General features: G+C 42.6%; 1 protein-coding gene across 9 annotated transcripts in view; it reads right to left on the bottom strand.

Moving 5' to 3' along the window:
- Positions 1-25,273, bottom strand: part of ncoa6 (nuclear receptor coactivator 6) — a 72,389-nt gene that overhangs the window by 18,962 nt on the left and 28,154 nt on the right. For 3 of the 9 annotated variants that reach the window (XM_072243235.1, XM_072243226.1, XM_072243243.1), the window contains 7 exons: positions 23,918-25,031; positions 18,071-18,198; positions 13,339-16,263; positions 7,005-7,058; positions 2,866-2,931; positions 2,004-2,040; positions 1,854-1,922 (listed from right to left, as the gene is read on the bottom strand). In XM_072243235.1, coding sequence (XP_072099336.1) covers positions 1,854-1,922; positions 2,004-2,040; positions 2,866-2,931; positions 7,005-7,058; positions 13,339-16,263; positions 18,071-18,198; positions 23,918-25,031 — 4,393 coding nt within the window. Of the gene's footprint in view, positions 1-1,853; positions 1,923-2,003; positions 2,041-2,865; positions 2,932-7,004; positions 7,059-13,338; positions 16,264-18,070; positions 18,199-23,917; positions 25,032-25,273 lie in introns of those variants that run through there. The other 6 variants (XM_072243261.1, XM_072243289.1, XM_072243279.1 and 3 more) reach the window with 6 other exon arrangements.

The raw sequence follows: 25,273 nt of genomic DNA, 5'->3' as shown, positions 1-25,273 counted from the left end.
CATTGCTTTTTCTCCCGGAAAAGTCACAAAAAAGCAACTTTAAACTATTATACCTAAAAATAACATTAAATGTAAGAATTCAGAGCTGTTCAATGTAGCATTAGAGCCTGCATTTTAGAAAGGCTCCAAATCTCTACTAGGTCACCAGTAGTGGGCTGAGAAGTTGAACAATTGCTTTGTACAGAAGATTTTTTAAAAATCTATGGAGCTACGGGTGGTAATGACCAGCCTGCTGCTACTTTGTAAATGTTTATTTATTTATTTATTGTGATACAGCACAGAATAGGCCTTTCTTACCCAATGAGCCATGCCGCCCAGCAATGCTCCGATTTAATCCTAGCCTAATCACAGGACAATTTACAAAGACCAATTAAGCTACCAACCAGAATGTCTTTGGATTGTGGGAAGAAACCGGAGCACCCTGAGGAAACCCACGCAGTCATGGCAAGAACACAAACTCATTACATGCACTGGTGGAAATTGAACCGGGGTTCACCTGTACCATAAAGCGTTGTTAACCACTACGCTACAGTGTCACCCAACTTCAAACAACAAAACAAAATATTAAAATTGATTGGAGTGCAGAGTAATTACATAATTGATTCTTGGTTCAATTGTCTTATTTTAAATTTAGAATCCTTTAAATGGGAAAAAAGTTCAGAAATGAGAATTCAAAGATGGGTAGATTGGATTTGCAGCTTGATGTTGCTTCAGTTTTAAACCCCATGAGCTTGTCTAAAGTTAAGGGTCTTTCATTCCAAAAATATTAAATTAAGCTGAAACAGCAAGTTAAAGTAGCTTGTTTTCAACCTGTAACTCTCAATTCTTTCACATATCTGGCTCAATGACACTTGAATTACCACCAGAACTAGGAATAAAATTAAGACTTTATTCCCTACAAAGTCGAAGATTGAGAGGAGATTTGATAGAGCTATACAAAATTATGGAGGGGTATAGATAAGGTAAATGCACACAAGCATTTTCCACAGAGGTTGGGTGACACCAGAATAAGAGGTCACAGGTTAAAGGGGAAAATGAGGGGGAATGTCTTCACTCAGAGGGTGGTTACAACGTGGAATGAGCTGTCAATGTAAGTGGTGGACGCAGGTTTGATTTCAATATTTGGGAGAAATTTGGATATGTACATGGATGGGAGGGGTAGGGAGGGCTATGGTCTGGGTGCAGGTCAATAGGTCTAAGCAGATAAATAGTTTGGCATGGACTAAATGGGCTGAAGGGCCTGCTTCTGTGCTGTAGTGTTCTATGACAGGAATGTATTCATGCCTAATATACGTGGAAATTTTAGAATCATAGCCTTCTGCACTGGAAATTTTCTACAGTTCAACTAAAAACATAGAAACATAGAAAACCTACAGCACAATACAGGCCCTTACCTGAGAAATTACCCATAGCCCTCTATTTTTCTGAGCTCCATATACCTGTCCAGAAGTCTCTTAAAAGACCCCATTGTATCTGCCTCCATCACCGTCGCCGCCAGCCCATTCCACGCACTCACCACTCTCTGCGTAAAAAACCTTAAGCACCTTAAAACTGTGCCCTCTCGTGCCAGCCATTTCAGCCCTGGGAAAAAGCCTCTGACTATCCAAACGATCAATACCTCTCATCATCTTATACACCTCTATCAGGTCACCTCTCATCCTCCATTGCTCCAAGGAAAAAAGGCCAAGTTCACCCAACCTATTCTCATAAGGCATGCTCCCCAATCCAGGCAACATCCTTGAAAATCTCCTCTGCATCCTTTCTATGGTTTCCACATTATAGTGAGACAACCAGAACTGAGCACAGTACTTTAAGTGGGGTCTGACCAAGGTCCTATATAGCTGCAACATTACCTCTCAGCTCCCAAACTCGATCCCACGAATGATGAAGGCCATTGCACCATATGCTTTTCTATCCATAACCTTTAATCAAAGGTTGTGAATCAATATTTAAATCTCTAACTCTAAATTTCATTATATTAATAATTGTATACATACACCTACCTCTGAGCCACTTCATTTGCAACATTCAAGTCTTCTCCTGCGCACACAAAACAAAATCTGCTTAATGGATCATGTTATTTTGACAGCAAAATGCTTGTTTGAAAAATCCTTTACAGCTGTTAAGCATTAATCCACTTTTTATAAAGAAAGATCCTGACAAAATGGGGAGGACGAACAAGAAACACAAAAGCTCACAAGGAATAGGCTATAAAACTCATTGAGCCTTACCCACTTTTCAATGACATGGCTGACCATGGAAGCTAAATCATGGTGCAGGAACATAGGACATTCTGCATATGCTAGAAATCCAAAGTAACACACAGTCAGCAGGTCAGGCAGTATCTACGGAAAGGAATACAGAGTCGATGTTTTGGGCTAAGACCCCCCATCAGGACTGGAACGGAAGGGGGAAGAAACTGCCTGACCTACTGAGTTCCTCCAGCATTTTGTATGTGCCACCATGGTACAGGAGTTCAAAGCCAACTTAAATGGCATCTGTGTTACCCTTACAATTCACCAAGTGAGTTGCTTGTTGAACATACCACCAAAGATCCCAAGCAATCTTTTGTTTCCATACCAGCTTTAGCATCCCTCTGATGCTGTAGCTGAGAGCAGCTAACTCATTACAGACCAGGGATCAAACATAAACCCTTAATGGCTCAGAATGGATGGACATCAGGGAAGTTTTCATGAATGTTTTTGATGCAAATAGATATAGCACTGTTAAACTGTCATGTTAACACAGTCCAAACTCATATGCATCATTATACGAGTGATCAGTTGTAAAGGAGTGTACTACTTGAAGAATCAAATGTTTCTTTCCAGTTATTAAGAGATTCATCTTTTGAATGCATCACCTTACCATTTTTCACTGTGGTCCCTTGTTGCACTGAATTGGGGGATATTTGCTCTGGAACAACTTGGGGTGCTAAAAACAAAAGAAAATATTCTTAAGCAATAAATAGCTCAGTGGACATTCATCTTGGATTATATTAAGTATGTGAGCCTAGATAACAAACAAATGCTTTTTTTTAGATGCAGTTTTTCAATCCCTGGATTCAGAAGCACTTTTGAAATGGTGCCCCTCCTCCTTCCCTTTCTCCCCATTGGTCCACTCTCCTCTCCCATCAGATTCCCCCTTCTTCAGCCCCTTAACTTTCTCACCTATCACCTCCCATCTTCTTACTTAACCCTCCTTCCTGCAATCACCTACATTCCCCCTCACCTGGTCTCACCCATCACTGGCCAGCTTGTACTCCTTCTGCTCCCTCCATCTTATTCTAGCTTCTGCCCCTTCTTTTCCAGTTTCAGCACGTCAACTGCTTACTCCTTTCCACAGATGCTGCCTGACCAACGGAGCTTCTCCAGCATGTTGTGTGTGTTAACACACATCAACTTGCAAACTGTAAGCCTCAAACATCGCTCATAATGACCATTAATAGCAGAAACATAAACAATTAAACAAATTCCCCTTCACACACTAGATGTTTTACACATATGTATGTATAATGGCAAGTTTTGTCCCTATTCCTCCCACTTTTACTTTATTAGCTAACCATGCGTTGATGGGGTGTTTACGTTGCTGGAAACATTAGAATTAAATGGCCACCCCTAGCTACCCCGAAGTTAGGAAACAGTTAAAAAAAAAATCACCAACACATTAGTGGATCTGGAATCATGTTATGGGCAGACTAAGAAGATAATCTTCTTGTGGAATCTGGTGATAATCCAGTAGTTTCACATTTACCATTTATGAGACAAAACTTTTTTTTGTACTAGAATTTGGTATCTCAAGAAAATAAAGCTGAATTCAATTTCAATTCTCTGGATCAATGGCACAAAATTTCCATTGTTAGATGAGAAACCTGGCTTCTACATCAAGGTACATACCACTTATAACAATTTGGCCAATTTTAACCAATATGCTTCCTCTCTTTCCCAGTTCAAACCAAGGGTTGAAGGACAAATAACTTTGGTTTAGCATGTCTTCTGGAAGTTCTGGATTTCAGCCATAAAGAAGTTTCAAAGGGGCTCAAAGCTTCCAATGTGCTTGAGGATGTGAAATTTGCAGGTTGCTTTGTAGGGTGGTGATCATCATCACTAAGCTCAATCCATCAATTGCTGCAGCTAGCGGGTGGTTGATGTCCAACTGGAGGACTGAGGTCTGTTCTATAGCCATAATGCAACCACCAAATCCAAGTATCCAAGCCAATGAAGAGAGAAGTCTCAAATTAATCTGATCTAATAAAATGACACATTTGGTGGGAAGACTGATTTTAAAAGCTCCATTGCCAGTTTTGTTAGCTAAGGCAGAGAAATATTAGAACATGCTCACACAAAACAGCACCTGCATGGGAAAGGTGTTGTAAACTCCTTTCCATACAGATTACCAGCACCAGTGATCGAAAGATCAGTGTTCAGTCCCCATGCTGACAATAAGGAGTTTGTATGTTCTCTCCATGACCACTTAGGTTTCTTTCCACATTGCAAAGACATATGAGTTAGGGATAGTTAGTTGTAAGCATGCTATGTTGGTGCTGGAAGCATGGTGACACTTGTGAGGTGCCCCCAGAACATTCTCGGACCGTGTTGGTTGTTGATGCAAATGACATTTTTCACTGTATGCTTTGATGTACTTGACAAAAAGTTAATCTTTCTCTTCAATACAAGTGAGATGATACCTGCGAAAGTCCAGCAGATGATTCTCCAATACATACCACATCAAAAGTACATCATTTACCATAGCATTCTACAGATGCATAGTAGAGGGTGCTGCATGATACGGAAACTATACTGCGGTGGTCAGGAAGGCTCTACAACGGGTAGTCAAAACTGCCCAAGGCATCACTGGCATCAGCCTACCCACCATCAAGGACATATATACAGAAAGCTTTTAGAAAAGGACCAGTTACATCACGAAGGACTCCACCCACCCTGCTCATCTACTGTTTGTCCCACTCCCATCAGAGAGGCTGCTACACAGTATCCACGCTAGGACCACCACACTCAAAAACAGTTACTTTCCCAAGCAGTAAGGCTCCACCCACTAACCCACCAACCCACCATTACTTCATCATTTCCTGCCAGCCACCTTGTGCATAGACACTCGTGTGCCCAGTGTCACTTTATGGACATATAATCAATGTATACAAGTCATCTCATATTTATTTTTCCATTTTGTTTTTTTATTATTGTGTTGTTTATCTTACTGTGTTTTTTTTCTATGCTGCAATGGATCTAGAGTAATGATGACCCCATTTCCCTTTACACTTGTGTACTGGACTGGAAATGACATTAAACAATCATTGAATCAAAAGTACATCTCACTGCTAGTCCAACAGTTAACTGAAGCAAGCCTTCAGATTCTTTACTCTGTCTGTCAGAATGAAGACATTAATCTCCCCGGATTTACAGGATCCAGGCCATTACTGGCATCAGAACAAAGAGGTCTTCATAGATTACCATGATTCAGAAAAGAATACCTTGGGGTCCAGCAAGTGTGAATGGGTTACAGAAAATTCAATGGGGAAAGAGACCAACACAATGTTTTGAGAGACAGCGTTGTTTCAATAAGCTGATTGGCCTCATCCTATATCATACAACAGAACTGTAGTATGGAAGGGACAGTCTGCAGGTAAGCCTCAATCAAACAAAGCCCAATGCCAATTCACCTTGGGAAAATTTTTAATTTTTTCTGTTTCCCTCATGGTTAGCTTTACTTGTCACATGTACATCAAAACACAGTGAAATGTGTTGTTTGCACAGTCACAGTCCAAGGACGTGCTGGGGGCAGCATGCAAGTGTTGCCATGCTTCTGGCTCCAACAGAGCATGCCCACAGCTTATTAACCATAACCCAATGTCTTTGAAATATGCAGGAAAACCAGAGCATGCTGAAGAAACTCACGTGGTCACAAGGGGAATGTACAAACTCCTTATAGACAGTGGTGGAAATTGAACCCCAATCTTCCAATCACCGATGCAGTAAGCATTTTGCTAGCTGCCACGCTACCATGCCACCCCAGAAGTATAACATTTCCAAGCTTATTTTTTGGCAGGTGCATGGAATGGCCAGGCGTAGTGATGTGTGGAGAAAGAGGGGAGAAAGTACGTGAAAGGAGGAACAAAAAAAGAAAACAACAGGAATTCTGCAGATGCTGGAAATTCAAGCAACACACATAAAAGTTGCTGGTGAACGCAGGCCAGGCAGCATCTCTAGGAAGAGGTGCAGTCGACGTTTCAGACCCTTCGTCAGGGTCTCGGCCTGAAACATCGACTGCACCTCTTCCTACAAAAAAAAAAATGCACTATTATATCGCAATATTCATAAACCCAAGAGGAGTCAAAGTAGTAATGCTTAAAAGTTGAATGAATATCCTTTATTCCTCAGATATGGACACATTTAACTCAAAAAAGTGGTAAAACTAGCGAAAATTCAGTATTAAATTGCCAATTTTATCCCACAGTATGGTGGTAATGCAAGCCACATCCTGGGAAGCTTTACTGTTATGAACTACAAGACAACCACATCCTTGTCATTGGATTTGTAGGGTTGTGTGCCTCAGTGACCTGGAGAGCATGTTGGCTGGAGTCGGCTTTGTGCTTTGGCTCTTGGTAAGGTAACTCATGCCAAACAGGTCAAAGGGTAGAGGCCAGATCAAGAGAGGTCCACTGATCCTTCAGGTTTGGGGGTTCAGCTCAGGGCTAACAACCCTGATTGGGGGAAAAAGAATGTTACGGAAACAGCAATGAAGAACCCTTCATATCTGTGTGTCGCTGTATGGACAGAGATGGAGGATCTTCATTGCTGACCTAAACGCCAGTGGCGTAAAGGGTAGTAAGTAATTACTGTTAAGAGTAAATTATATTACTGATGAGCTTCCATTTTTACTTGAAATTTTAATCCCACTGGGGCTCAGTTTGTGGAATTTCCAGCTAAAGTAGCAACAAGGAATTTCATACAGTGTACACATAAAAGACCATTAAAACCATAATTACTTACTGGTGGCTGGCAGTCCTGTGTCCGAATGTTCCAAAGCTTCTTTTCTTTGCTCAACTACCAAAAGAGAAGTGCATAAAAATAGATGAGATGCCAATGCTTTGTATGTTAATCAAAATAATGTTTACAGCAAGGAATGCAAATTGGGTTATTAATTAAAATTGAATTCCAATGGGAAATTTTGCATGCACATTTAGCAATATCCTGCCATTAGCACAAAATGATCAACATACTATTAGCTTAAAAATAAGTTGATGCAGTACACTTATCACCGATTTAAACTAGCTCAACACAATAATTTAAGAATTTCCAATTCAAGCAAAAATAGAGGCAGCAAATAAACTACAATTTCGTCTTCAATAGCAATGGGGAAAAGATAATGACCTCTGCCTATCCTGTGGACAATTATCATTTGACCGCAAGTTGATTTAACAACTAATTTTGTGCAGAAACCAGAGAAGACCAACTACTAATGAAGTGTGATGTTTATAAATCAGGGCTTTTCATAAGAACTGAAAGGAGGAGATTGTTTCCATTGACAGGAGTCAGAGACTGGAGGAGCCAGTGTAGTGTTGTCAAAAGAACCGAATGACACACAAAATGCCGGAGGAACTCAGCAAGTCAGGGCAGAATCTATGGAAATGAATAAAGTATCAACTTTTTGGACTGAGACCCCTCATCAGCACTGGAAAGGAAGGGGGAAGAAGCCAGAATAAAGTGGGGGTACAAGCTATGAGGTGATAGGTGAAGGGGAAGGTGAACGAAATGAAAAGGTAGCAGCTGATATGCAGATGAGGTAAGGGCAGATGAGGTAAAGGGCTGAAGAAGCAGGAATCTGTCAGGAGACAAGAATGGACATAAGTTTTTTTTTGCAATATGATATTATGATCTGGAGTGCTTTATCTGAAAGTGGCAAAAAAAATTTAACAGCAACTTTCAAAACAAAATTGGTTGCATGCTTGAGCAGGAAAAAGGAAATCAGAATTATGGGGAAGCAGAAGAGGAATTGTCTGCTTTTATGATGCAAGACTACATATTCTTGAAGATACAGCAGATGCTGCAATATGGAGCAAAAAAAAATTCTGGAGGAACTCAGCCAGTACAGTAACATCTGTGGAGAGGGTAAAGGAGTGATTCAGGTTTTGGGTTGAAACCCTGCAACAGGGCAGTGGCAATAGAAGATTGTTGCTATAAACAGAAGAGAAGGGTAACACAGGGGCTATTAGGTGGACCAAGGACAGCAGAATGACTGACAGAGCCAATTTTTTTCCCCCTGGGTGGCGGTGGGGGGGGGGGATGGGAGGAGGGGAAAAGAGGGTAGTTGGAGATAGAGATATGGAGGGTGATGAGCAGAAACAAAGGCTACAAGTGCTGGAATCTGTTAAAGAAATTGTTAAACAGGAACCATTGAGGAAGAGATGCGATGGGTGAAGTCTGTGGACATGAGTAATTGTTCCTCCTGTCTGTCTTAACCTGTCTTGTCATACACAATTGCTCGGGGAACTCAGGTCAGACAGCATCGTTGGAAAGGAATAAAGAGTCAACATTTCAGGTCTTAGCCCAAAATAGTTGACTGTTCATTCCTTTCCATAGGTGCTGCCTGACCTGCTGAGATCCTCCAGCATTTCCTGTTTGTTACTCTGGACTGATTTCCAGTATTTGCAGAATCTAGCGTTTAACCAGTCCGTCCTCTGCATTTTACACTCTCTACCCACTCCCGCCCCAGTTTCAAATGACCTTCCTTTTGTCCTTTAATAGCCCCATTGATCATTTTTCTCACATCATATAGCAGGATTTACAAACTTTGTGTTCATAAAACCATTAGGATTAAGGAGCAGAATCAAATGTGCTCCACCATTCCACAGATTCACCTTCTAGCAGAAGAATTTGAACCTCATCTCAGTTTTGTAGAATGTACCTTAATTCTGGGATGTGCCTCAGATCCTAGACCCTCAATGGAAACCTCCGCTCCACCTGGGGTCTCTGCTATCAACCTCTAGCAGCTGCCCCCCACCTTCACTCTCTCCCATCTGGCTCCTTTGTCCATCATCCTTCCACTGTCAGTCACAGAACACCACAGCACAGAAACAGGTCCTCTGGCCCATCTAGGCCATGCCTAACTATTCACCCTGTCAACACTTGCTCCCTCCCTCCCCTTTTTTTAAATACTGGCCATCTTTCCTCTCTGCTCAGTCTTGCAATATTTTATTTAGAGATACAGAGCAGAACAGATCCTCCTGGCCCAACAAGCCATGCTGTCAAGCAACCCACTATTTAACCCTAGCCTAATCACAGGACAATTTATAATGCCAATTAACCTACTAACTGGTACATCTGTGGACTCTGTGAGGAAACCAGAGCACCCGGAGGAAACTCATACGGTCACGGGGAGAATGTACCAAAATTGAACTCTGACCTCCAGAATGCCCTGAGCTGTCGTACTGTCACGCCAATGGCGCCCCAATTTATTCACCCACATAGAAGTTGCTCGACCACCTGAGCCCCTCCATCTATGTTTTTCTTGCTTCATATTCTTTTTAGTCAGGGCACTTATATGTTTGAAAGCCAAATAATGTTCCAAGATATGGGAAACAAAAAAAAAAATCCAACAGGAAGAACATGATTTGCTTCAGTAAATTCTTCACTCCAAGGAAAGAAGTCATTATTAAGTATAGGTCCTGTCACCTAGCTCCCACTCTTCAGCTGTCTCAATTAAGAGATCAAACATTTAAAATTACCAGTAGTCAATGTTCCAGACACTACCATCTCTTGTTTTACACTCATACAAAATAGCAATTTAGTGTTATCTACTTTCAGTTCAGATTCAGCAACCAAAATATTTTGCTTTTAAGCAACTTTTGCACTGGATGGGGGGGGGAATGAGTGGATGTACAGTATGCTTTTAAAATTCAGGGTAGTCTCACTGTACAGAGAAATTTTGATGGTATCTGATATTCAACGCAACAGAATTGTGACTATAGATTCTCCAGATGTTGCAAACTTCCTATGAATTGAGATTTTGCACTCAAGCCTACCCTCAAGTTCTTTAATGCTTATCCTTAGCTGTCGAGTGTTATGGCTATGCCAGGAAGATGGTTAATTCTTATTGTTTGGTCGAACCCTTTTGTCAACTCAGCTTTCTATTGCAATAAGCCACCTGCAGCTTTATCAGGAAATGACAGATGCAGAACACCTGATAGGATAGAACTGGAAAGAAGAGCTGCATCATCACTGCATGTTAAAGGGTTTGTGTTGGGCATGTGGTATTATTGTCACATACACTCAGTGGTCACTTTATTAGTTACTTCCTGTAACTAATAACATGGCCATTGAGTGTACGTTTGTGGTCTCCTGCTGTCCTAGCCCATCCACTTCGAGGTTCGATGTGCTGTGCAGTTTGAGATGTCCTTTTGCACACCACTACTGTTATACATGGTTATTTGAGTTACTGTCGCCTTCCTGCTGGCTTGAACCAGTCTGGCCATTCTCCTCTGACTTCCGTCATTAACAAGGCATTTTCACCCACAGAACTGCCACTCCCTGGATGTTTTGTGCTTTTCGCATCACTCTCTGTAAACCCTAGAGACAACTGTATGTGAAGATCCAAGAAAATCAGCAGTTTCTGAGATAGTCAAACCACCCCATCTGACACCAACAATCATTCCACGGTCAAAGTCAGTTAGATCACATTTCTTCCCCACTCTGATGTTTGGTCTGAAAAACAACTGAACCTCTTGACCACGTCTGCATATTTTTATGCATTGAGTTGCTGCCACATGATTGGCTGATTAGATATTTGCATTAACGTGCAGCAGTACAGGTGTACTTCATAAAGTGGCCACCTTGAGTATAAATTACTTTACAATACAGTGACATAATATATGGCTGGGCCTTTGCAAATTTGAAGATACAATTTCTTTCAGCAATCCTTTCACATTGTAAGTAACCAATACACCAACTATAGTATAGCATGTGGCTAGGGAAGATAAATTTAAAAACTGACAAGCATTTGTTTGATAGCAGAATGTTTTCTATGAGTAGAGGTGCATTTCACATTTATTGCACCTTGCAGAGGCATTTGAAAAATCATCTCCTCCAACTCAGACAGCTTTTGACACCCAGAGAGAAGCAATGCCACAGTGAACTAGGCCAAAAGAAAGTTAAAATTAGACTGAAAACTGCAACAATTCAAGCCGAATTAATATCTGATGATTTTCCCTCAGGGAAGAGGAGATGATTCCCTCAGGGAAGAGGAGGGCAATAGAAGAATCAGAAATGGCAGCCAGAAGTGGAGAAATAAAACAGAATTAAGGTAAAAATAAATACAAAGTAGAATTTCTTTGCCCGGGAAGTTGACAGTGTGGAACTATTACAATTAATATTTTAGAGAAATAGTGTATACGTTGAGGTGCAGATAATTAGGTATATCAAGAGCAGGTCATATTGATGGGGGCAGATGTGGCATGATGGAGAAAGTCTTGTGCAGCTCAAAAAAACCATCTACCTCTGGACCACACTTCTACGCTGTATCTCGTACACAATTCTGACTATGAACAATACTCCTAAATCAGAGCAACACTGGTTAGTGCTGGAGCTAATGTTACCACAAATGATTTCAGTGCTAAAAACATAATCATTTGGTCATAATAAGGCAATATTGATATTTAATTCCTCATGTTCCAATGGAAATAACATTACTTTCTTTTCATTATTATCAGTAGTTATTTAAATGCTCTTCTATAATAGGGTTTTAAATGTCAACAGTGCCTAATTATGACAGAATGATTATGTATTTGGACACTTGTCTGTATGTACTGAAATCTTTTGTGGTAACATTGGCTCCAGCACCAACCAGTGGAGAAACTTGAGAACTGCATAATGGCAGGATCAACTTCAGAGCCTGTTTACCTCATTATGCCTGTTTTCTTATTCAGAATGATTGAAAATACCTAAACACGAGCCTAGAATCATTGAAAAGTCGGGACTGTGGGCCTGGATCACACATTTGAGCAGTTCAGTAAGTTTAGCCTGAGTGATTATTTGTCAAAGAAAGGATTTTGACAACTACAGAAAGAGCCCTTACTATGGTAAGGTCATGACCAGTCATATCAAAGCACTGACTAACCACCGAATTGGGTGATGTGGAGGAGAAACATCTCTACCAATGGAGGTGTAAGGCTAGCCAACAGGTCACCCTTGGACAAGGTGCTTAGCCCCTCCCTAACAGGGTCACGTGAAGCCATGGGAGCAGGTGCTAGATGGTCGTATGAACAGTTGGTGCATGTCGCAAGTCCTGGTTATGGAACCACTGACGCCAGGCAGACAATCACTTAAGAGTATTGATAATGGCTGGAGTCACGCGTCTTGTAAAGACACTGCCCAGAAAAAGGCAATGACAAACAATTTCTGTAAAAACATTTGCCAAGAATAATCATGGTCATGGAATGACCATGACTACCCACGTCATACCACACAGCACATGATGATGATGATGATAAACCACTGAATAAAAAATATCATTTTAAAGAGTAATTTACTTGCAGAACCAAGCCTTAGGGAAGTGAAAACTATCTACATTCAAGATTATAAATTACTGGAGGAATTATTGCATGGTCAGAGTATTCCCTTGTGGCTAAATAGATCAAGGATTGCCAGCAATCCTCTCAGGTAAATGTTAAAGATCTCAACTGGTTATTTGAAGAGCTCAATCTTCTGGCAAATGGCTATCATGCAAAATTTGAATTTTTGTTGGTGATATCATATTTATGGGACATTAATGTGCAAAACAATTGATGTGTTTTCCTGCAGCACAACACTTTAAAGATATTTAAATTGGCTTGAACTAATGCCCAATGGTTGCAAAAGACAATCCTTTCTAGAATTGGTTAATATCATTGGTACTCTTGGAAAAATATTCTACTTTTGAATAAAAAGGTAGAGAACATTTAGACACTGACAGAAGTTGTACAATAACCTCCACAGATTTGGTAATTAAATCACTGATTTGCATGATTTATTAACTTGGATGCATGGAACAATGTAGAATAATTCGGATTAAAAGTGTCATAATATTGCCAATCTTGCTTTCTTCTCTCAAAATATCTGATAAGCTTTGAGATAGCTCAAAAATCAAATCATGCAGCTCAAAGCAGAGTAGTGTCATTATGCTCCATTGGTTGAGGGATGGTTGTTCCCAATTTTAGAAGCAACTCAAAAGATGTAGATATGGTGGTTAAAACTATATGCTACTTAAAATTACAACAAATAAGACTATGTGCTGATGCTTACTTAATTCACACAGAATTCTGCAAACACATGCACAGTTCCAATTAGGTACCTGTATTTGGTTGGTGCTCTTTATCTGTTCCCACTTTCTCTGCTGACGAACAACTTCCCTCAGATTGTGAGACTGCAAGACTGCTATCACCAACAGTTACTACAGATTCAGGATCAAGGCTCTGGGGGCAGGCAGCTGACGTGACATTGCTTTGAGAAGTGCTACTCAATGTATTTGCAGGTGAGGAAACAGAGACAGAAGAAGCAGAGCTGCTAGTTGTACCAAGTGTGATGTTAACAGAAGTGCCTACGTCTGGTTGACTAGTTGGAGAAGAAATGTTGGTCTGATTAGTCTCAATAGGAGGAACTTCTCCTTCAGGACTACCAGGAAGTGCTGCTTTTGGCATCTGACCATCAACACCTGGGTAAGCCAATTCAGATGCTGCTGGGTCATCTTTCTTATCTGGGGAGGCCCTCTGACATGCCTTGGTCATGAGGAGTTGACCAATTTTATCTACTTTCCCTCTTCCTTTGTTGGATGATATTGGACTTCGCCTACTACTATTAGAGCTACCTGGGCTAGCTGAAGTAGGTGACGTTGCAACTGCACTTGGGTGGGATGAAGCTGAAGAGCTTTGGTCAACCGTGCCGTTACTCTGAAGAGGTTCACTGAGGCCGAAGTCTGCAGCTGGCCTGTGAGGAGATGGTGAGGAGACGGTTGGAGGAGCCGGAGAAGTGGAAGGTGGCTGAACGGGGGATGCAGATGACCTCTGAACCAGCAGTCTGCTCGTTGGTGCAGAAGAAGAGTTAATGGTGCTATTGACAGGTGGGGTAGTTGAAACTGCTGAGCATGAACTCGGAGCAGTGTGGGATACCTGGATTACAGTAACAGACTGGGACACCAATGAAGAAGTTGAAGGTAAAGTTACTTTAGGAACGGTGGCTGATTGAGATAACAAAGGTTCTTTAACCACCTGGAATACAGACGTATTTATAAACACAGGTGCAGTGATGAACGCTGGCTGAGAGCCTGTGTGTACCATTGGCTGTACATCAGATACCACTTTATTACCCAGGGTTGGCATTGTGACCACAGATGGAACAACCGCAGGCTGAGACTGAGTCTGTGCAGGTGCAGTTACACTGCTTGCAGATTTAATGGGACTAGAACTTAGAAACACTGTTATTGGATTTGAAGCAGAGATAGACGCAGGCACCACTGGTGTGGGCACCCTAGGTGGACCACTTTGAGTCACGTTAATATTTAATTCCCCCGGTTCTGGTCGACTTGGGGCTAAGCCACTGTCACAAATGACTTGTGCTGATGTGCTAGGAATTTCCTTAACAGATTCATCTTTCTCTTTATCTCCAGAAGGTATAGGATGTCCCATTTGGTTGGAACTAGTGGTCTTAACGGCAGCACCAGGACTACCAGAAGTGTCCAGAAGTTGATTAAGTGAAACTGGAACTTCTCTTAAAGGTGGCAGGCTTTTTTCTTCTCCACATCCACCAGGATTAACAGCTTCCAGTGGCTTAATTCCTTTTTTTACTTGAATCTCAGGACCAATCTTCTTCTCCAAGTTGTTGATGCCTTGAGGACTGCATTCAAAGGACATCTGTTCTTTGTTACTAGAGACCTGCTTCAATGTACCATTGCCAGACAAGGGTAAACCTTCCTTGCTTTCTTCAGGATGGTTAGCAAAAATTCTGACAGAAATTGGTGTATTTTGAGTACTTGGAACTATATTGCTAGGATCACTCAAACTTCCGGGAACTGAATTTGACAGAACCTGTGCTGCGCCTGTTAGAATGTTCTTTTGTACATCCATGTTTGGTACGATGGCAGGGTTCTGCTGAAGGGTCAATGCTGATTTCAAGCCTTTCCCACTTTGTCTGCCCGAACTCTGACCAGCTTTTCGACTGGCCCCAGTGCTGGCTCTCCTGCTAGTACTAGGACTTGCACGTTTTCCAGTAGCCTGTTTTGCTGAACTGACTATTACTGAATCCAGCTTATTTGCCTGTGAAGCCACAGTAGCAGACGGGTTGCTGGCAAGGGGAGGAATACTGGATGGGGCCTGCCCAATTGCTTTCAGAGTGGTTGGGTTTAGACCCTGTTGATCAAATCCTCTGTTTAAAGGGGGCTGCCGAGGAGGTAAGAGAATGTTGATTTGAGGAGGGAAAAGACCTGCGATAGATGCATTTAATCTTTCAGGTGACAAACTTATCTCAGAAGGTTCTGTGCTGGGTGGTCTACTGGTGGGTGTATGGGGAAAATAGGGTCTGGGGCTTGCTCGGTTTGGTGTTTTTGGTCTTGAGGTTTGTGTAGTAGTAGTAGTATTAGGAAAGTGAAGGTTGTGTGTGCCTTGTAAAGGAAGGGGTCCCTGCTGCTGTGGACTTGCACCTTGTGGCGTTGAGATCTGAGGATGTCCAGGCTTAGTCCCAGTGATGAGCACTTGGGTGGGTAGGGGAACAGGTTGTGGCCCCGGATTAACTTGGGATCCAGTGGAGAGCGAAAGTTCAGTTGCTGTTCCATCAGGATGATGTGCAGTTGTGTTTCCTTCCTCGGGGACGGACGATGGGACATTTTGAATATTTTCCTGGAAAGGCATCTTCCTGAGTGTGTTACCAGCTTGATGGCCAACTAATAAAGGCATCCTCGATTTATCTGGTGACGGCGGCACTCCACTCTGGCCAGGCAAGCTTACCATGACTGCTTTATTACCAGCTGTGGTCAGTGGCATTCTCGACGCATCTGGAGTTAAGGCAGTTTTAGGTGGAAGTGTATTAGGGGTCACTGGAATTCTAATTGACTTTGAGTCTGGCTGCTGTTGTTGGTGCTGCTGCTGCTGTTGTTGCTGCTTCATCATCATCATCATCATCATCTGCTGTTGCTGTTGTGGCTGCTGCTGTTGCTGTTGTGGGTGCTGGACAGATTGTATAGTTGTCTGCTGCAGTGTTCTCTGATCAACAGCCTGCAAATGGAAGCCTGCATGGAATACATGAAACAGACACTTGGTAACCAGCAACCTGACAAATTGTTACAATCTGCAAACAAGAAAACACAAATCATTTCTTCCATGAATGATGATTACTGTATGGTTAGGTTCTTCAAACCACAGCTTTATTTCAAGGGAGCACTAATGATGTTTGTTAGGGCATATTCCAGAGTTAGGGTATGTAGCAAATATTACTTTCAACAGCAGCCATACTTCAGTTTTGAATGTGGTTTGCAGACTGAATTTAAGATGCAGCTCAGAACAATGGGTTTCCTAGAGCTGCAGGCTGGAGTCAATTGCAAACAAAGAAACACTCCACTTAGACCTCAAAAGCCTGGATATGCATGAATCTGGCCTAGAGTCAGTGGGGACTACCATTCATTTTGGGTGTCTGGAGCGTGGATGTGAAAACTATATGTAATTTAAAGGAAGCATTGTAGATACATCGGAACTATAGAATTGTCTTGCTGTTACCTTTGATCTTAATATTGGATAAAGCAGGTCTCTTTTTCCATGAGTGTCTCGAATATGATGCCTGTATACTCATTTTGTTAGCATAAAGGCTTCTATATCTACTAGCTTCAGTGTCTCTCCGGTGACTTTGCTCATAGTTACAACGTGTTTAGTGGCAATGCGACTTAAGGGAAAGTCACCAACAAATTCGAACAGCCATTTATGGCACTCAACTAAGGATAAAGCTTGGGGTGAAATAATATCCTAAAATACAACTGAGAACTTCGAGAATCTCCGGAGGGAAGGCCCCAAAATCCCCAGCTTTGCCTGCTGCTGGCGACCAAGGCTGGGGTCGAAGCGCTCGGCAGAGATGGTGCTCGGTACTCGGTGTCGGAGGGCTGGTCGGAGGCTCGAAGTTTTCGGACGACTCAGAGTCGGACCGTGGTCAGGCATGGCAGGGAGAGTTTTCGTCCTTCTCCCGTCTGTGTGAGATGTGGGACTTTCGAGAGACTTGAACTTTTTTACTGTGCCCATGGCCTGTTCTTCATCAAGTTATGGTATTGTTGCACTGTTGTAACTATATGTTATAATTATGTGGTTTTTGTTAGTTTTTCAGTCTTGGTCTGTCCTGTGTTTCTGTGATATCACACCGGAGGAATATTGTATCATTTCTTAATGCATGCATTACTAAATGACAATAAAAGAGGACTGCACGTCCTCATAATCTAATCTAATCTAAACTTATTACTGAACAGTTTTACAGAATGAAATTTCAAAAACTTATTAAGTCATGAATATTTGCCCATTCAGGGAAACCTTTTAGTGTTACATTAAAATGCAATTTAAAATGGTGCTTTCCAAAACAATGAAACATTCTGCAACACACAAAATGCGAAAGGAATTCAGCAAATCAGGTAGCATCTATGGAAGGTAATAAGCTATTGTTTTAGTCTGAGACCCTTCATCAGGACTGGAAAGGAAGGGGAAAGAAGCCAGGATAGTAGCGGGGTAAAGGGAAGGAGTACTAGCTGGCAGGTGATGTGCAAGGGGGAAGGTGGGTGGGTGGATAAAATAAGAAACTTGGAGAGGATAGGTGGAAGACGTAAAGGGTGGAATCTAACAGAAGACAGTGGACCATGGTAAAAAAGGGAAGGAGAGGAACCAGAGGGAGGTTATGAGCAGGTGAGAAGAGAAGGGGTAAGAGGGTAACCACAACAGGAAATGGAAAAAGAGGGGGAGGAGGGAGTATCAGTTGGTACATGGAGAATGTTTTCAGGTTTTATTTCAGATAGCCAGGAAGAAAAATGTGAGAAGTCCCAAGCCACTCGTACACAAATTACTTACCAGCAGATCGATTTGCAAATTCAGACAATTTGTTGGCTGCTGGATCAATTCCTACACTCTGTTCTCCTGTCATTTGTTGCGGTTCTCCGTCGTCCAGCCCTGGCTGCATCTGACGGGTATCTGAAATCCTTCAAAAATTAATAATGTTTTAATTATGCTATGCACAATGGTATTACTCCAGAGAACTGCAACGTCAGAAATCCTGTTTAAGTTGGCTGTACAAAGTGAATCTTGTGGTTTATGATGAATAGTAAATTGATTTAATCTACAATCTGGGGCCATGTTATATATTTTATTTAGAGATACAAGGCGGAACAGGCTCTCCTGGCCCACCAAGCAGCACCAACCCAGCAACTTCCCCGATTTAAGTCTAGCCAAATCCCAAGACAATTTACATTGACCAAATAACCTACTAACCAGTACATCTTTGGAATGTGAGGGGAAACCGGAGCATCCGGAGAAGATCCACGCATTCCACAGGAAGGACATATAGATTCCTTACAGAAGACATCGGAATTGAACTCCATAGTCCAGAGCTGTGATAGCGTCACACTAACCACTACGCTACCATGATGTGGAATACCTTAGCTCCCAACTTACAGATGAAATCAATTTACTGTTTAGCATAATAAACAAGATGCTATTCATATCACCAAATTAAGGTGATCCAAATAGGGAAAGCATGGAGACAGGTGCCACAGTAGCAGAGCAGTTAGTGCAATGCTATTTCAGCTTGGGGCATCAGAGTTCAGAGTTCAATCCTGGTGTTCTCTGTAAGGAGTCTTTACTTTTTCTCTGTGGAATGTGTGAGTTTTCTCCGGGTCCTCTGGTTTCCTCCCACAATCCAAAAATGTACCGCAGGTTAACTGGTCATTGCCAACTGGTTCGTGATTAGGATAGGGGTAAATCAGGGTAGTCAGAGATTGCTGGGTGGTGGGAGGGCCTATTCAGCACTGTATCAATAAATAAATAATAAGCAAGCAGCTCTCAGTATAAGCAAATCCTGCTTCTGAAAAGTCCAATCTACTTCAGTGTTTTGTCCCTCTGAGAAACTGCAGAGGTACAAAGTAAAAAGAGTCAATCTACAGTACAACAGATGTTCTATGATTTAATATAAAATCAGCAATTAGGCAGTATCATTTTCCAGCAAGAAGAGGATAGAAAGTAGAAGTAATTGTGGCTCCATGGTAGTGTAGAGATCAAAGTGATACTTCTACAGCTCGGGGCATCGGAGCTCAGAGTTCAATTCCGACATTGTCTGTAAGGAGTCTGTATATCCTCTCCATGAATGCGTGGGTTTCCTCCGGGTACTCAGTCTTTCTCCCACATTCCAAAGATGTACCAGTTAGTAGGTTAATTGTCATTGTAAATTGCCCTGCAATCAGGCTAAGCCTGTTCCACGCTGTATCTCTAAATAAATAAATACTTTCGCACCAAATAATTCTTTTCAACGTTGATGTTGAAAAACAGTTGCCAGGTTGAACATGAGGTAATTAAGCTATACAAATAAGATAGTTCTCATTTATCTGCCAGTCTTTTGGTAAAACTCCGGCCCCTATAGGCCAAATTTGAGGGAAATGAGGTACATCAAATCATTTATTTTGCATAGTTGAGCAGATAATTAACTATAACAAGAAATAGTTAGCAGAGTTCAAAATAGGTTGCCACAGGCACCTGTGTCCAGAATAACTGGAGAACCCAGGACAGTATTTCTGCCCCTAATTACCAATTAGCAATCCTGTTGAAGTGCACAAGAAAGGACAAACACAGGATTGTGAATGAATGTGATGTCCCCCTTTGTAGAAAAGGCATATAGATTCTCACCATCTTGGGCAATACACAAGGAATGGCCAGAGCCTAGACAACTGCAAGACATACCACTGGGAGGACAAACAAGGTTAAGACTTTCACAGCAAATGGTAGGACAATGAGATGTGCAGCAGAACAAAGCGACCCAGGAACATATATGTCCATAATTCTTTTGAAGTTATGTCTCAGGTAAATAGGACAGTAAAAGGAGCTTTTAGCACCTTTGTCTTCAAAAATCAGAACACTGAGCACAAGAGTTGTACAAGACATTGGCAAGGCTAAATTTGGAGTTTCTTGTGCAGTTCTGGTCACCTATCTCCAGAAAGATACAAGTCTGAAAGAGTACAGAGTAAATTTACAAGGATGTTGCCAGGATTAAGGACTTGAGTGATAGGGAAAGGTTGAATGGGTTGAGACCTTATTCCCTGGGGGGCATGAGAACGAGGGGAAATCTACAAAATTATGAGATAGATAGGTAAAATGCATGCAGCCTTTTCCTCTTCAGGTTGGCTGAGACTGGAACTGGTCATAGGTGAAATATTCAAGCGAAATCTGAAGACAAACTTTTTACTCAGAGGGTGGTGCAACTGTGAAACAAGCTACTAGAGAAAGTGGCAGATTCAGGTTCAAATATAACATTTAAGATAATTTTGGATAGGATCATGGTTGAGAGGGGTTTGAAAGGATATGGCCCAGGTGCAGGTGGACGGAACTAGGCAGAAGATCAGTGCATCATAGACTGGATGGACTGAAAGGCCTGTTTCTATGATATTGTGCTCTATGACACTTTACTTCAGGCTACCGTTTATCAATTACAACTCAAGAGTACACCACCATCCAAAACCATAAGACCATGGGAGCAAAATGAGGTCATTTGGCCCACTGAATCTACTCTGCCATTTCATCATGGCTGATCCATTTTCTCTCTCAGCCCCAATCTCCTACCTTCATGCCCTGACTAATCAAGAAGCTATCAACCTCTGCCTTAAATATATCCAATGACTTGGCCTTCACAGCTGCCCGTGGCAAGGAATTCCACAGATTCACCACTCTCTGGCTGAAGAAATTGATCATCTCCGTTCTAAAAGGACATCTCTCTATCCAGAGGCTGTGTCCTCTGGTCTTAGATACCCCCACCATAGGAAACATTCTCTCCATTTCCACTCTATCGAGGCTTTTCAACATTTAATAGGTTTCAATGAGGTCACCCCCTCATTCTTCTGAATTTTAGTGAATACAGACCCAGAGCCATCAAACATTCCTCATGACAACCTGCTCAATCCTGGAATAACTTTTGTGAACCTCCTTTGAACCTTCTCCAGTTTCAGTACCTTCTTTCTTAGATAATGGGCCCAAAACTGCTCACTATACTCCAAGTGAGGCTTCATCAGTGCTTTATAGAGTGTCAAATTTACATTCTTGCTTTTATATTCTAGTCTTCTTGAAATGAATGCTAACATTGCATTTGCCTCCTCACCATAGACTCAACATGTAAATTAACCTTTAGGGAATCCTGCAAAAGCACTCCCAAGTCCCCTTACACCTCAGATTTTCACCTGGGCCTCTGCACCTCTCTCTGCTTAGATCCTCAATTTCCTTACTGGGAGACCAGTTGCAGATAGGTAATAGCATCTCACTGACAATCAACACAAGTGTACTTCAAGTATCTGCGCCAGCTCACTGCTCTACTCTCTACACCCACACAGCTCTAATGCTATCTATAAACTTTCCTATGACACCACTGTTGTTGGTAGAATCTCAGCTGCTGATGAGCAGGACTTAAAGGAACGAGGTAGATTGACTGGTTGAGTGCAGTTGCAACAACCACCTTGCACTTGATGTTAGTAAGACCAAGGAATTGAGTGCAGACTTTAGGAAGGCAAGAAAACTTACCAATCCTCAATGAGGACTCATCTGTGGAAAGAATGAACAGCTTCAAGTTCCTAGACATCAATACTCTTGGGGCAACACATCAATGTAACCATGAAGAGGCACGCTAGCAACCCTACTTAGGAGTTTCAGGACACCTGCCATGGGCATCAACAGCACTATAGATGTACAGTGAAGAGCTTTCTGACCAGAAACTTCCAATGCAAAGGATCTCAAAAGGAATGTGGACTCAGTCAGTTCATTCACGGGCACGACCTTCCCCACTATTGAGGACATCTTCAAGAGACTATGTCTCAACAAGGTGTTATCCATCATTAAGGATGGTCCCCACCCAGGACATATCCTCTTCTCGTTACTACCATTAGGGAGGTGCTACAGGAGCCTGACGACCAATACTCCATGATGAGTATGGGGTGTCAGGGAGGGGTAGCACCTCTGGTGGGGGAACATGTCGCGTCCTTTTCAGGGTGGTTAGTCCACCCTTGGTCCCCACCTGGCACTCGGCTCTCACCTGTGGCTCCCCGTAGCTGTTTGCATGCGACAGCGGCCACACCCTGGGCAACAGCTTCGACAAGCCGGCTAAACCAGGTGAGGGTAGCCGACTGGTCTCAAACCCTCGGTGTGATAGGGAGTTGTCTATCCCAGCATGTGAAGACAGACTCCGGCAGATTGAGCGGACGAGACCAATGGAAGGTCCAATGGTCAAGAAGGCCGTCTCTGCAAGCGTCGTGGAACGTGTAGAGCAGGACAAGACACAGAAGACGTCCTGGTCATCCACTGCGCCTAGTCCCATCTCCAGCCGTCTAGACTCTGTCTTGCCACTGGATCCAGATGGGAATTGGGAAGAGAAAGTGAGGCTGATACTGCACAACTCTCCCTCATTTAAATCCAAATCACGCGCTAGTCTCAACACCATCATAATGGTGTTGGGGTCCTCATCGACGTCAACGATGGATGAACAACCAACTCAATGAAGAGGACAGCTTATTCCCCTCCATCAGATTTACGAACAGTCCTTGATCATTACTTCGGTTTTTTTTTTGTACTATTTATTTTTGTAATATATAGTTTTATGTCTGCACCGTACTGCTGCTGCAAAACAAATTTCATGTCATGTTAGTGACAATAAATCACTGCATTGGGCACCTATTCAGCCACATCCCTGCCCACAAGTTAATATTTTAAAAGGGTGGGGAAGACAAGTGAAAAAAAAAACTAACAGGGAAAATAAAGCAACACACAAAATGCTGGAGGAACTCAGTAGGTTAGGCAGCATCTATGGAAATGAATGAACAGTTGACATTTCGGGCTGAGACATTTCTTCAAGACTAAAATGGAAGGGGGAAAGTCGCCAGAATAAAAAGGTGGTGCGGGGGTGGGGAGAAGGGGAAGAAGGATGGCTAGAAGTTGATAGGTGAAGCCAAGCAGATGGGAAACGAAAATGGCCGAATAAGGAGGAATCTGATAGGAGAGAAGAGTAGACCGTGGAAGAAAGGGAAGGAGGAAGGGACCCGGGGGAAGTGACAGGCAGGTGAAGAGAGGTAAAAGGCCAGCATGGGGAACAGAGGTGGGGGGGGGGGAGGGGGGGTAGGTGAAAAACTTTTTACCGGAAAGAGGAATCAATATGCATGCCATCAAGTTGGAGGTTAACCAGACGGAATACTAAGTGTTGCTCCTCCACCCTGAGGGTGGCCTCCTCTTGGCACAAGAGGAGGATATGGATTGACATGTTGGAACAGGAATCAGCCTTCCAGGAACAGGAAGTTCCGCTTTTGGGAGATGGAGCAGAGGTGTTCGGCTAAGTGATTCCCCAATTTACGTTGAGCCTCACCAATGAAAAGGAGGACACATTGCGAGCACTGGGCACAATAAATGACCCCAGCAGAAAATAAAGCTATTTTCAAAAAAAAGGGCAAATTTAGATCAAAAATGAGAGCAGCACACAGAAAATGCTGAAGAAACACAGCAGGCCAGGCAGCATCTATGGAAAAGAGTAAACAGTCAACATTTCAGGTTGAGACCCTTTGTCAGAAACTTAGACCAAACTCAACACCAATGCAAGGAGGAGGGTAATTCAAACACAACCAAAGCTTTCAAAAGACAAGAGTTTCTTGAAAAACCCTTGGTAATATTTATTTTCAAACTTACACATGTTGTGTTTGCTCTTCTGCCTGCTGAGATCCATTGTTCTTTTTCTTCTGTGAACGCGACGGTTTTTTCTTCTTGGGTTTGTTGATAGCCTGGCTGTTTTGCTTGTTACTCATGGCAAATTGCGCTGACGTGATATCACTCTGCAGCAGGTTCACAAGCAACGGACTAGTCAGAGTGACATCCTTATTGTTTGGAAAACCAGAGGCAGTGACCAAGGACACTTGACTTCCACTTGCTGTTGTGCTGTAAGGAGCGCTGAATGCCATACTGTGGGTTGAAAAGTGGGATCCAGTAGAGTTGCCGGCCTGCATGGTTTGCAAGTGAGAGGCGACCACACTTTGCTGCATTTGAAGATCAGGCAGCATCTGCGTTACATTGACATCACTGGCTGATGTTGTATGGTCACCATGTTGTTGATTTACGTGAGGTACTGATGGTCTAAGCCCTTGACCCTGAATGCCAATCCCTTGGGAATTCCCATTCAGTGGATTCTGCTGGATCATCTGTGTGGAAAATTGAACCATACTACCCTGCGAGTTGACAGCAGGTCCCCTCATCATCTGACCTGGCCCCGCTATTACATTCTGCGGGTTCTGATTATTGAAACCTTGCTTGTTTCCCTGCACCTGACTGACAACAATCTGCTCGGGTAGCCCCATCATCTGGCTCTGCTGCAAGACAACTTGCCCCTGAGGTCCTATTAGTTGCCCATGAGTTGTCATTATCTGCTGGCCCTGCTGTGAATGCAGCGGCTTGGGCGGAGTCATCCTCTGTCCCGGTGCGACGGCACTGTGACTTTGGGACGTCGCCATCATCATTTGGTTTTGGATGAGCTGAGGGCGAGAAATAATCATCTGGTTTGGTGGATGTGGACCTTGCGATTGAACGTTCATCACCTGGCCCTGTGAAGGTGCGATTTGTTGATGCATCCCAATAAACTGTGACTGGGGGCCCTGCTGCCCCTGCACATTACTCATGTTCACTTGCGTATTGAGGGACTGCTGATTATTCATGTTCCCATGAAGTCCAAGGAGATTTGTTTGCATCACATTAGTTGGCCCATGAGACTGTACATTCATAGGACTTTGAGCAGCGACATTACTAGTACCACCTAGAACAAGAGCGCAAAAGTACTGTAAGCTTCTGAAATTCACCTTGTACTTATCTACAAGTCACATTTCCCATTTGCCCCAGCAAGCTGCTAACCCTTAGAGCAATCCCATTTCCCCATTTAAATGAAGAAATTCTCTTCCTCTACATCAAAACAGTTGAATGTCTGTTCTTAAGAGCTTGTCACAATCATAGACTAGTTGACCGGTGCTGTAGCGGCATCAGCACTGAACTTTCGAGACA

This window comes from Mobula birostris, chromosome 2 (assembly GCF_030028105.1).
Source record: "Mobula birostris isolate sMobBir1 chromosome 2, sMobBir1.hap1, whole genome shotgun sequence".
NCBI classification, from domain to species: domain Eukaryota; kingdom Metazoa; phylum Chordata; class Chondrichthyes; order Myliobatiformes; family Myliobatidae; genus Mobula; species Mobula birostris.
The sequence above is the reverse complement of the archived record's forward strand: the minus strand, read 5'-3'. Positions and strand labels throughout refer to the sequence as shown.